Source organism: Apaloderma vittatum, unplaced genomic scaffold, assembly GCF_000703405.1.
Source record: "Apaloderma vittatum isolate BGI_N311 unplaced genomic scaffold, ASM70340v1 scaffold43343, whole genome shotgun sequence".
NCBI lineage: Eukaryota > Metazoa > Chordata > Aves > Trogoniformes > Trogonidae > Apaloderma > Apaloderma vittatum.
The window spans coordinates 1,241-15,335 of NW_009708225.1; the positions used below are offsets into that span (position 1 = coordinate 1,241).

Sequence of the window (14,095 nt, forward strand, 5' to 3'; positions counted from 1 at the left end):
GGAATGTTGTCATGCATTACAAGGAGTCTGTGTTTTTTCTGATTCTTACTGAGATATGTGCATAATGACAGTGCATCTCATGCCTGAAAAGGTGTGAGCAGTGCAAATGTTAATGCTATATCAGCGAGGTTTTTCAGCTGTGCTAGGTTTTGACTGTAGAGACACAGCTGTTGTTATATATGCTTTGATATTGTCCTAGTGAAGAAGATAAATTTGAGTTGAAAACCATACACTGAAGATGCCTTACTACCTGCAAGAGGACACTGAGCTTAACAACTCTTTAGTTACGCCAGTTAAAGTACTGGTGGGAAATGAATTTCTTTAAATTCCAAAATCATAGTCAGTGTTAATAATACATATGGGCATCATTGCATATAACACAATAGGTGAACCTTCCAATTCTTGTTCCCTTCAGTGAAGACAAACTGAAATCCACTGTGGGCTAAACTCAGTATCAGGTTGCAGGTTTCATTGGCTTGGGATTCTTAGGGTGAATGTATCGACAAAAATGGGTTTTTTCTAGCCTTAAAAATGTTTCGGCAAGTTTGCTTCGTATAGCGATGTTCCAAATGTTCTACTTCAAATTAATGTTGGATTACAGTAGTGACATACAGTATTGTGCAATAGTGCGAGAGAAGCAGTACAGGTAAAAAGAGGTTGGAGAAGAAAAGTGTAGGTGACTGACGTCATTTTTCTCAGTAAGTGTGTAATACTGTTTTGCTAAGGTAAATCAAATGAAGATTAGAAGCCTAATTAATCTCCATTAATTTTTCTTAGGTATTCTTAAGCAGGTTAAAGATTACATTAAAGAATGCAGCAAGTGCCAGGAAAAGCTAGATCGCTCTAGATCTCTGTCAGATCCTTCTGAAATGCTGGAGGAATTAGGACTGGATGCAAAATCTCATGAAGATGGTAATGAAACAGATGAGGAATTGAGTAATATGGCATCAATCCCAGCTGCATCCCCAAAGCCTGTGAAGAAGAAGCCAATAGCAAAGCATGAGCTTGTGTTTGTAAGTACCATTGTTTACGTCTGAGCGTGCTTAAGATGTTTGTTGATGTGTTCTTAGTCATATACTTGTTTTCTGCTGTTGTGGTAATCTTGCAGTAATAAGACAACATAAATTTTGCCAAAGATACTCATTGTGTGAAAATGGGTTGCTTGTATATATGACGTGAAATTAATTATAGTACGTCATCTTTGGAAAATAAAATCACCCCAACTCTCACTTATGCATCTAGGACCTGAGGGAAGATGAATGGCAGAAGTATAAATAGTAAAGCATCACATGTGGAATCTATATCTATTCCTTAATAAATGATGCTAGATCTGTATATATAAAATTCTTATTGGGAACTGGGTGCTCATAAGCATGTAAAGACTTAAAAAGCTAGAAACTGTTTCAGACTAGCATTGACAAATACGGTCAAAGAACTATTTGAATATCCATGTCTTCCCATTTTGCCAGTTGTCTGTTTTAATTGTGTTTGGAGGGAGGGTGAGACTTGGCGCATTTAAAGAAAGAAAACAATAGTAAAGTTAAGCTGTATAATGTACAGGCTTGAAGTGATTTTGTGGTTGCAGCAAATAATCCTTTTCTGTTGTTTCAGTGTGAATGCTTAAAAAGGCACAGTCTCAATGTAATGAAGTTCTCATAATGTTGTTTATGACAGGTTGACAGTAAGGGCCTTGTGAAGCAGTCATCTTCCAAACATTGTCTGTCAGTCTTAAACCAACTGAATCAGCAGAGGCTTTCCAATCAGTTCTGTGATGTGACTCTGCTGATTGAAGGAGAGGAGTACAAAGCTCACAAATCTGTCTTGGCAGCCAACAGCGAGTACTTCCGAGAGCTCTTCATTGAAAAGGGAGCTGTCTCTAGTCATGAAGCTGTAGTGGATCTGTCAGGTGAATTGTTGTGGGTTTCAAAGCTAGAAGTCTTAATATCCTAAGTAAGGTGCACAGTATTTGATTATAGTGTTTTTGGAGTGTTTGAGACAATCAAATATTTTGTCTTGCTTTTTCTCTCTTTTAATCTAAAAGTATTTTGTGTGCATTTTAATGCTAAAGTGATTGCTCTGGCTTTTGCATAATCTATCCTTCCATGTTGAATGGACTATGAGATTCCATCTTAAAATTTCCAGGCAGCTTTGGATTGATTTTTTACCTTGCTTAGGCATACTTTTTCCTTGTATTAGTTACAAACATTAAAAAAGGGAACATAATCAAATGCTTGAATACATCAAGAGGGGATGTTGACTAGCTTCTTGGAGAGCTGTTTAGCTGAAAAAATACCGAATTGTTTCTCATATCTGTGAAACAGTTCTACACATTTCTACTTATTTCTCAAACCTTCTGGTACCTTAAAGACAGGAGATGTTCCTAAAATATATGTTCTAAAAATAGTTTTGTAGTGATGAGGAATCCTGTGCAGAACACGTGCCTACTGCATTGCTTTCACATTAGTTGCTTAACTGTATCTGTCCCTGCGTGAGCAGTAGGTGTACATGAACAATAGATTTCTAGTATGATGGTGGTCCAGAAGGTCCCCAAATTAAATATTTGATTTATGACTTACAGAATTGCAGAAAACTATGCCAAATGCTTTTATAAAGCATTTTTATATATATATATATTCATATGATTATTTTTTTGTTAGCTCCTTTTTTGTCTTTTTTTGCCACGTTGTTTTTTACTTGAGTCCTGACTACTTTCTGTGTGTAGCTGGTCCAGAAAGGCTTTGGTTAAATTAGGGTTAATCTCTTTCAAAAAATATTGTGGCTCTCCCAGCATCTTGAAACATTTTTCTAGAGAATTTTATTGTGATATTACCTCAGTTCTACTCACTTAGTGGAAAAGCTGTCTGAGGTTACTTGCACATGGAAAATACACAAGGAGGATGCTTTTGAGTAAACGACAATTAGTTGAGTCCCCTTGGAGGGGCTTCAGTGTTACTGGCGAGTGTCTTTCACTCTAAATTTCAGGCTTAACCATATCAAGGGTGAACTGTTGTATCCATCATGGGGTATTTCGGTGTAATGGACTTGATGATCTTAGAGGTCTTTTCCAAACTTTATGATTCTAATGATTCTGTGAATTCAGGATCATCAGTGTTTGCTCTAATCTCTTGTTTTATTCCTGGTAGGATTCTCCAAGTCCAGTTTCCTGCCTCTGCTGGAATTTGCTTATACTTCAGAATTAACTTTTGACTTCTGTAGTATGGCAGAAGTGGCCATGCTCGCCCGCCACCTCTTCATGTCAGAGGTCCTTGAAATCTGTGAAAATGTGCACAAACAGATGGAAGAGAAACAAATCACGGTGTATCAAAAGGGGGACATTCAAACGGTGGAGTCAATGCAAAACGTGGCAGAGTGGGCCAAAGCTGAGGCGCAGCCCGTGGGTGGTGCTGAGCAACCCAAACTTGCAGATGGTGAAGTGCCAGCAGCTGTGAATGGAGCATCTTCCTCTGCTGGGACAGAGAAGGAGGCAGAAGCAGCAGCACCTCAGCCTGACCTCCTGCCCCCACCGCCTGCTCAGGCCGCTCCAGATGATCTTCCAAAGCTTGAGGAGCGGTGTGAAATGACTGAAAACTGCGTTGAGATGCAGCTGCTGGAGAGCGTTTCAAATAGCACGGCGCATGTCGTGGTGGTCGAGCCGTCGGCTCTGGAAGCCGTGGATGCACAAAGGGAAGTTGAGGTGGATCAGAACGGAAGCGGTAAAGCAAATGGGGACTCGGCTGCTGAGGACTCCTTGGAAGCACTGGAGCAAAAGCACAACAGGCAAAGCGAAGAACAGAGCGTTTCAGTTTCACAGCTGGAAAGCCTAGCTCCCAGCCAGGATGACACTTACAAAAGCAAGCTTCGCCAGCGTTCTGTTAGTGAAGGGGGATATATCAGGTTGCACAAAGGAATTGAAAAAAAACTGCAAAATAGAAAGACAAATCCTAAATCTGCAATACAGCAGGTATTCTCTCTGCCTTTAGTCCTATCTGTCAGTAATCATCCAGTGTTTTGAGACCAATCTGAAAAAGCTGTTTCCCGATTCCCAGCACTGCCTGGCAAATGTTTCTTCATTTTTGAGCGGTTAACATTACTGCAAATCAAAGTAGTTTATAAGATGTGACAGTTGTGCAAAAAACCCCAACCGTTGGTGTCAAAATTTCTTCCATTAGTCAGCTGGGAATTCAATTGTTAACTAGCATGCATGTACATCAGTGAGACAAACGTATTTATCTGTTAGGAAATTGAGATCCTACATTTGTTAAGACTTGAAAACAGAGCATCAGGGATGAAAAATTTCTCATTCTATGTAGATTTTAAGACATAGTCTTAAGTCACAATAATGCAGTCACACGACTTTCAGATTGAGGTCAGTTTAAAAAAAAGCTTCAAAGAGCACTGGTGCTAAAAACTCTAGTGCTTGTACATACTGTGTTTAGTGGTTGAAGAAGTCATTTCAGTTATTTAATTATTTTAAATGGAACATACTATTTGCCCTTCAAGAGTCTTTCCTCTATTACTACCTATCGGTAGCGAACTGATTGCATGTTGGCTAAATCTTGTGAAATAACTGTTAATTTCCAGAGGCATTCTGTGAGATGTGTGCAGACTAGAGCCACCAGTCCCACACATGGGGATATCATTTATCATTGCAGCACCCCCATAGATAGAAAATGTAGTATTAGTCTCCTTTCACAGATGGACACCTTAAAGCCCAGATGTTAAAACGAGGACAATCACAATACTTGAACAACCTATTTATAACGGTTGAAGAATTACAAGGTTTTGTTCTGGTTTGGGAACAGCTCCTATTAACTTATTTTACAGTTTTTAAATGTGTCGTCTTGACAGATGAGGTCTACAAACAGTGGCTACCTATGGAAAAATAAATTAGATGATTGGATTCAGAATTGGATTCAGGGATAGGTTTCTGCTTTCATGATTCATTTCATAGCTTTTTGCATTTTTGTCTCATGCATCCCTTGACTTCCCCCCTCCGTGGCACTGGATGTTGCACAAGCACTGGGAAGGAGGCACTGCTGCCTGAGTTCCCAATTTTGATCCTGGAAGAATAACAGGAAAGAGAGGCTGCAGGAGAAGCACAGTAATTGCAGTTGGCATGGAGATGTTGGGGATGAAGTGTGCTTTGTATGAATGACTTATTTACCAAGCTCTTTTTAAGTATCTACTGAACGAAATTATTTTTGTGGCTTCAAAGTTTAGAAAGGTTTGCATACATTTCCAGAACAACAGCAAAATTAAGGAAAAAAAATATTGTCCTGGTGTTGAGTTTCAGTTTGGTTTTGAGAGACACAGAAGGGCTAGCATGTTTTTAAAAACTGTTAGGTACTTCACGTGTTGAGAGAACAAGAAGAAATGGGGATGCCTTGTACTTTTTTCCCTTGCCTTATTCTCAGAAACCTGAAGGGGAGAGATACCTGATTGCTTGCAATTTGGCTTTTAAAGAATTTGACAGCAAGTTTCTACAAAGAAAAATGAGATTACCAGCTCCAGGTAGCACTGTTAATACATCCTAAAAAAAACAAACAAACCCCAAAACATTAAGTAAAGCTGGAATGCTCTTAACTAGAAAGAACTTTGCTTAACCTGTAAAAAATATTACAGTATTTTTAATAACTTATTTTTTGCTGGCTGATAAAAATGAATTAGGCACGTTTTGTTTGTTTAATCTGATTGCTTTTACAATAAAGCAAATGTAAATCCTGAAAAGGGAAGTTGGATTTTGAGAAATGAAGTATTTGACCAGAATTGTGACTTTGTGGTTCTTCTGTAACTACCCTGTAGCTCTCACTTAGGCAGTTACGCAGCGTTGAATATTTTGTTGTCTTTGAACTGATCATTCGTTGTCTGCTTATAATCAGTTTATGGTTTTAAAACAAGACCAGCTTTTCACCCACCATGAGCATCTGTAGTTTTGCAGTGAAACTAGGAGGGGATAACTTTCTACCGGCTGAGTAAACTGAGCAACATTAAGTGGTATTATAGTAACACACAGAAACATCAGCTTTTACTACAGAAACTTGCAGAGGAAATATAAAATACAATGTGGTAAAGTTTATTCAGGTGTTGTTTTTCCAACTTAGGTTGCCATGAAGCTCGTACAAAGAGGGAAGAAAATGAAACAGCCCAAGAGAGAGACCATGGAAAATAACGAAGTAGAAGCTCAGCACAAATGCACCGAGTGTGGAATGGTGTTCCAGCGACGCTATGCACTTATAATGCACACACTGAAACATGAAAGATCTAAAGATTATAAATGCCCAGTAAGTTGTTTTTTGTCTGTAAACCTCCATTTGTGAAAAATTACTCAGTAATGACATCAGTAATTATTTTTCTTGCCTTTTTTCACACATGTATTTATTTTCCTTATGGATGTGCGAGATGGATGCGGATGCAGCCCTGATCTGGACAGGGTCAGGTAAAATGAGGTCCATCCGCATGTCCTGGCAGCACGATGTGATATGGGAGTGCACTTGCTGCTCAAGACAGTGTTGGCTTGGGCTTTACTTTTAACCTCCCCAGTAAGTCTGCAGCTGTGTTTAGATTAGCCTGGAAATTAGCCTCATTAGAAAGTGATCAGTGGTTCCATCAGCCACAAAATTCACAGCTAATAATTGCCCTGAGATAAAATGCCTGTTGGAGTCAGGTTGTAGACCTAGTTTGTTGTACTATTGTACTTGAACCTCTTGTTTTTGAAATAATTTTTGAGTATAAATGCAAAGTAAAGTTGTGATATTTTCTTTTCCAGCTGTGTAAAAAGGAGTTCCAGTATGGTGCCTCCCTGCGAGCCCATCTTGTCCGGCACACTCGGAAGACCGAAGTGAATGTTGCAGCTGCTAGTGTAGAAGAGACAGGCGTGTCTTCAGTGAAAGGGAGAACTAAACGGGAGTTTATATGTGATATATGTGGGAGAACTCTACCTAAGCTCTACTCTCTCAGAATACATATGCTCAAACATACAGGTGTAAAGCCACATGCATGCAAGGTAAAGAGAAAGTCCTTCTACTCTTTGATCAAATCAGTAAAGTTTTTGTGAACTTTTTAGTATTGGCACTCTGTCCTAAAGTTCACTTTCCTAAAGGTCACTTTAGAAGTAAGGAGAACTATTGTAACACTACTGATGAAAATTCTTATTGTCCAAGACTGAGGAAACTAGAATGAAGTTGAATCATGGAAGTTCTATTCCTGTGTCTGGAAGAATTTGTTCCCTCGAGTATTCAGGTTTTTAACAGACCAATTCTGCCACTGGGTACAAAATCACAGGGATTTCCACCCTAGTTCTCTAGAAATGCGGGAAGTTTTGTTGTATTTGAAGTTAAAACATCTATGATTCTATGATTTTGTATGATTCTATGACATAAGGAGATTTTTTTTTTTGTCTTATTACGCCGGTTATGGATTTCTTTAGGTTTGTGGAAAGACCTTTACATATAAGCATGGATTAAAAATGCACTTAGCTCTCCATGAAGTACAGAAACAATTCAAGTGTGACTTGTGTGAAAAGTCTTTTGTCACAAAAAGAAGTCTTCAGGAACACATGAGCATCCATACGGGTAAGTGATAGTAAAGAGGATCCTTTTATGTTGGTTGGCTGTTGTATGTTGCTGAATTTTAACATTGTTCTTCAGTGTCAAAGGGGTGGTTTAAAAAAATAGGTGAAGTCCTAACCCTGACAGGCAGTTGAGACAGAGGTAAGTAGTCATTTTAGATGTATTTTCTAGGCTTATTTTACCACAGTCTAATGTTATTATGCACATGTACACGGAGTCATGATTAGTCTATTCCTATGTTTTTATGTACATGTGTAATGCCTCTATCATGTCAGTTCAACAAAGATGAAAAATAGGCTGGAATGTTCTGGAACACGTTTACATTTTCAGAAGTAAACATGCTAAATCTCTGAGAATCTCCATGTATGTTTTATAAGACTTACTGTACTAACACTGAAATTTAATAAAACTCATATCTTGAAAGATTTTAGCTTGTGAAAGGTGACAGTATAGTAATTTAATACAAGCAAAGTTTTAAAATGGTAAGGTGTAGAAATTGTCTTCTGTGCTTCTTGTTTCCTGAGCTGGATGGAGTCAAAAGTAAGAGACTGTTTCTATTAAAGCAATTTGTTCCAGAAATTAGGGAATTTATATTACTATTCAGCATTCCTAAATTGATAAATTGGAGTGGAAAGCTTTTGTTTTAGGCATTGTTCCACAAGTTTGAGATCTAGGTCACCTGTAAGCAATGCTGTGTTGCTGGAGAAGTTGCACATTATACGAACATAGGCAATTAGGGTTTTTTCCACAGAAGGGCAATTTTGTAGCCTGTTCGTATTCATGACTAAATTAGTAGCTGTGATGTTGTACCTGTGTTTAAAAACGCACAATAAAGTAATTTAGAATTGCTACTCCACCGTTTCTGTATTACAACAACGGCATGTACAAAATACACTTAAAATTTCCCGCTCTGTAATTAAACCGACTTCACATTGTAGTGCTGGTCTGACCACTTAAGGTAAATTATCCAAGAAATGAAAAACACTCTCACAAAACACTCTGGCAGTATGGAGGCCTGGACATAACATAACACTCTTTTGTTTCCTTTTTGTCAGGAGAATCCAAGTATCTTTGCTCCATCTGTGGAAAATCTTTCCACAGGGCATCAGGACTCAGTAAACACATAAAGAAACACCAGCCGAAGCCTGAAGTTCGTGGCTATCAGTGTACTCAGTAAGTTGGCTTGTGCTTTTTTTTGGTGGGCTTTTTTCTTAGCGTTAGTGATACTAATAATGTTAAAGATTAAAAGCAGCTCCTTGTAGCATAAAGCTATTCACTGGCCTGGAATAAGACTTCTAAAGTGTAAAATTAAAAAATTCACTTTTGTTAATACATGCATTGCAGAGCAAAAGTGTGTTTTTTAACAGCTACCTACCTTTAGTTTCATACAGTTGTTTCCTAATGAGTGTGTTTGTGTTTGTAGCGGTAATCAGTAGCTATTTGGTTTTAAAGCTTCCTTGTAGGACAGCTACAAGAGCAGTAACTTGTCAGAGGCCAAAGGCCTTCAGCCTTTTCTTGCCCTCTTTTACTGTGATAGTTGATTTCAGTTTAATTTGAAAATTTCCTATACAGTCTGTCATGTACTTGAGTGCACTGCAATATAAACTGTATTTAGCAAGCAGCTCTGCAGGAACATAATAAATTAAGACTCATTGGCTATTGCAGCTAACTTGGTTGGGAAACTTTATGACGACTTAAATATCCTTGCATTATGGATTTTAGTTTAGCAGAGACTTGGTAGCTGGGAAGAGCACATTAGACGAAACACGGATGCTTTTTCTGTGACCAAGTGGACTACAGGAGAACCTCTCAAGTGACCTGCAGAAGCACAGACGGTGCTTAATTTCCAAACTGTCAATTAGGTCCCTGGAAAACTCTCTTAGGTACTAAGAGAGGTTGTACAATTTATATGGTTGCCTGTATGCAGCTCATTGTTTTAATGAAAGATTTAGCCTAAAGTATTGCGTAAAGTATCTCTGGTAGTGCTGCTGCATGCTAGCAAAAAATAATATTTTCTAACTGCTGAGAACTCACTTTGATTCTGTCAGTAATATTTTTATTTAGTGCTTTGTAATGCTAAAAGGATCTGTCTTGGAAGTGCAAAGAATAGAGTTAGTAAGGTCCACAACAGGAACAAAACTGTTTAATGAAATATTTTGAAGGAAAAATATATTCTAAAACAAATATGCCTTTTTTTTTTTACTCAAGACAGTATAATCAAGGGATGCAAAAGATTACTTTGACAGAGAAGGTATTTTGATTCCCTAATTGCTTCAGAACAGACGCGGTTCTTGTTTCTTCTACAGTAAAGATCTCTACCAAGAATATAATTGATGTTGCCACAGATGGTTTAGAGAGCTTCACTAGGCAGTAACCAGACTTCAGTTTTCTAGTTTGGTGATGTGTGGTATGTCAGTCTCCCAGCCACGCCTGAGCTGGAGCTTCTGTCACAGTTGAACAAAGCTAAACATGAGTTATTTTCCTAAACTGTTTATGGAAGTTTTCTAATAAAGTAGGTATTTGATTAAATTGCAGTAGCGTGTGAGATTGCCAGAGAGTGGTGTGATGGTTACTTGAGTATTTGGTTTTTTTTAGTTCTCTAATGGCTTTTCCAAATACGCAGTCCTTGAAGGGAGAGCACCAAGTGCAACCTCCATTCAAGACCCTTAGGAATCTTTGAGATACTTTTTGATAGGGATCTGCAAACCCTGAGAGCACTGTTTGATGGGAGATGGTAGTTTTTCCAGCCTAAGAGAAGGAGGTTGTTTGGTGGCTCGAGGACCATCACTCAAGAGGGCTTTTTTCCCCCTCCAGAACGCCCATTCTTTGAGAAACGAAATATTAAGAGTTTTGTTCCTGTGTGGAAGCATTTTTCTTTTCAGCTTCCACTGGAAGTTGAAAATTCTGAGGTTCCCTCATTCCAGAGGTTGATCAGCTGCAGAAGGTGAATCCTTCACCTTTGCTGGATGACATTTCTCTGCCTTTGTCCTTTCTTGAGTCATACATGAGGAAGAGATACAGATGAGGCCAAGATGTCTGAAGAGCAGAATTTCTTTCAGTGGGAGAAAATATGTCCTTGACTAGACTGACTTCTGTAATTTTCATACCAGGAAGAGCTAGTGATTTCTTATTTTGTATAGTCTACTATGGAAACGTATAAATGAAGGAAAACTAGAGTTTGTCTGGTTTTAGATGTATACAAGCAGCAAGCTAAAGAATGAGTATCAGTAGTTTCAGATGCTTTCTTGTAGGATTCTGAGTTTGGTTTTTAATTTTTTAAAAAATACATGTTTGAGCATTACAAACAACAAATCCTGGTTATCTTTGTAGCAATAATTAATCCTCATCAGTTAAGGGAAGAAACGGCTATTACTGTCCTCCTAAGTTCATATTGTATGGCATGAATTTCTGATGTCTTTCAGTCAGTTTGTGGTTTTCACCATAAAAATAAGAAAAAGAATATGGTTGCCCATAACAGACTAAGGTGTTTCAGAGGTCCTCAGTTTATATTCCAGACTTTCAGATAACACTGCTGTTCCTTTTAATTTTTCTTGGTTTGGAAAGGAATTGTTCTTTATATAGGCATCAATGATGCAGTAAGTGATGTCTTCTCCAAAGTCTTCAGTTGCGTTGAGGGAGAGGATTCCAGTGCCTTTGAAATCTTGAAAGGCCTTTCTCATGTGGGTTGCTAAAACCTTTACTGTTACAGGTGCGAAAAGAGTTTCTATGAAGCTCGAGATCTTCGGCAACATATGAATAAGCATTTAGGTGTGAAGCCATTTCAATGTCAGTTCTGTGGAAAATGTTATAGTTGGAAGAAAGACTGGTATTCTCATGTGAAGTCTCATTCTGTCACAGACCCTTACAGGTAAGAGGGAGTGCACTTAAGGGGCTGGTTAGCTCAGTCAGTAGAGCGTAGCACTAACAGCGCTAAGGTCGCGGGTTCAATTCCCGTTCGGTCCCCATGTGTTGCTTGATCTAGTTGAGAGTTGGCGTCCCTGGCAGCAGGGAGGCTGGATTAAAATGATCTCTGAGGTCTCTTCCAGCCTAGGCCAATCTATGATTCTATGACTTAACAGCTGAAATGTGCCAATTGATAAGACAATATACAGACCCACAGCCAGTCAGCGAGGGACCCCCTCGTCTGTTGTTCAAGTACCGACTGATGGATATTGACTGGGGTTCTCAAGTAAGAGGTATAAGAGGGTAAATGTAATTGATGAAGTTAGAAATGCTTTGTATGTGATCTCACTTCTTCAGAATGGTCAACAGATGATTTGTGGCTGCGAATGAGAGAAAATGTAGCTCAGACCAAGAATATTATTATGGAACTACTTGTCATGGGAGACAATATTCCCTTTAAACTTCACCCACTCTAATTAAAGTGCCTTTTGGTTTGAAAAGCCTAGCATAAGCATAGAATAATAGTTTCAATAGTTTTCTCAACATATTTTAGGTGTAATATATGTGGTAAAGAATTTTATGAGAAAGCTTTGTACAGAAGACATGTAAAGAAAGCCACGCATGGTAAGAAAGGAAGAGCAAAACAAAATCTGGAACGAGTTTGTGAGCATTGTGGAAGAAAATTCACACAGCTCCGGGAATATAGGAGACACATGAACAATCATGAAGGTATGTAGAAAACAACTAATCGTGACATCCTTCAACACCTAAAAACATTTTGATTGTTGATTGTTTCTTTGCATCTGTGTATGTCCTGTCTTTCAAGAGGCATAGAAGTTCTTACAGATTTTCCAGTTAGTTTTAGGCTAGTCCTAGTTTGTAAACTTGCTTCCAGTGATTCCCAGAAGTGGCTGTTGAGATCTTGCTAAAATTGCAGTCACACACAGGGACAGTGACAATTTGTCCTTCTCAGAACTTCAGTTAAAAAATAAGTGGGTTTTGAAGTTATTAGAAGGTGTATATTTGGCAAGTGATTGGATCTAATATAACATTTTCCAGTTTCAAAGGTGCCCACAGTTAACAAAATATTGAAATAGTGTTCATTGCTGCCCACACACCCCATTAGATAGTACAGATTAGAGATGGATGTTATAAGGGAGAATAAGATTATACAAGCACCAGGTGCAGTATTTGAACATCTGGGTTTGGAGGAGGAGGGGAAAAAGCTGTAGATGTTGTTACAAGCTAACTAGAATTAAGTGCTAGTTTGATGAGAGGTGTGTAGGAGGATTTACAGAAACAAGATGTGACTAGGAACATAAGGGACAAGTTCTATGAAGGTAAACCATGGTTTCAGAAAGGGATCACTGGCAAAAAATAATCACTTCTCATGGCTCATGCATATTTACAGACACTGACAGTCATCTTTCCTTTGCTTCCCCTTTGAGAGCAGGGGTGAAGCCGTTTGAATGCCTGACTTGTGGAGTAGCCTGGGCCGACGCACGCTCGTTGAAGCGTCACGTGAGGACGCATACCGGAGAACGACCGTATGTCTGTCCGGTGTGCAATGAAGCTTACATAGATGCGCGGACACTGCGGAAGCACATGACCAAGTTTCACAGGGACTATGTCCCCTGCAAAATCATGCTGGAAAAAGATACTCTTCAGTTTCATAACCAGGGGACACAGGTGGAGCACGCCATCAGCATTTTAGCAGCAGACATGCAGGAACAAGAAACTGAGATCAGCGTTGGTGACGGTGAGATTGAGACCGTGGTGGTGACAGGAGAGACGCTGGAAGCCATTGAAGCGGTCGCAGCTACCGAGGAATGTACATCGGTCTCTACTCTCTCTGACCAAAGCATCATGCAAGTCGTAAATTATGTGTTGGCGCAGCAGCAAGGACAGAAAATGGCTGAGGTGACACAGGCTATCGAGACTGTCGAAGTAGAAGTGGCCCATGTTACAAAGACAGAATGAATATCGTGTATGGGAGAGTGAAAAGGGTGAGGTCTTGCAATCTGCAGGAGCTGCGTATTTAACAGGGTGTCTGAGCCTTATAGTGGTGGCTGTTTTCCTCAGTACTGAATGTGTTGGTGACAAAATACTGCACCATGTGTTACAGGGGAAATAGTAAGATGCCTCAGTGTGGGCCAAGGCCTTGAAGGCAAAGATTTCTGCACTGGCTGTAATTGTAAAAAAAAAACAACCCCAAACTGGAATGTTTCCTGTGTCATGGAGTAAGTATCATGCTGTAACTTTTAAAAAATGAAAAGGAAAAAAAAATATAAAGAGGCTGCACTAAAAACTAGAAATGCGCAGCTAGCCGTAGCACTTTTTTTTAACTTTGCATTTAGGTGCATTTTATGGAGTTTGTGGGCAAATTACTTGTATTGGATTCTACCTCTTTACTCCCCAAGACCAGGTGATGGTAGAATGCTTTGTGCAACACGTTTCATGCAACGTACAGAAAACCCAGGGCTTTTTCTTTTGGGTAGATGCGCCCTTGGCAGGTAGCGAATCTCAACTTTGAAGGTCTTACTTAAATTCCATGTTGGTGGGGGTGGGAGAGTCCAGGGTTCATCAAAACTCTGTAAAATGTTCCATGACTAATGGGCAGAGGT

General features: G+C 39.1%; 1 protein-coding gene across 1 annotated transcript; it reads left to right on the plus strand.

Moving 5' to 3' along the window:
* Nucleotides 1-773: 773 nt before the first annotated feature.
* ZBTB11 (zinc finger and BTB domain containing 11) lies at nt 774-13,451 on the plus strand (the record flags this gene model as incomplete). The annotated part of the gene is made up of 10 exons (XM_009866473.1): nt 774-1,013; nt 1,675-1,906; nt 3,144-3,961; nt 6,102-6,281; nt 6,767-7,003; nt 7,427-7,571; nt 8,624-8,741; nt 11,278-11,436; nt 12,025-12,200; nt 12,925-13,451. Coding segments are annotated over 10 exons (2,832 nt in total), but the record flags the coding sequence as incomplete, so codon positions are not given.
* Between the last annotated feature and the right edge of the window lie 644 nt (nt 13,452-14,095).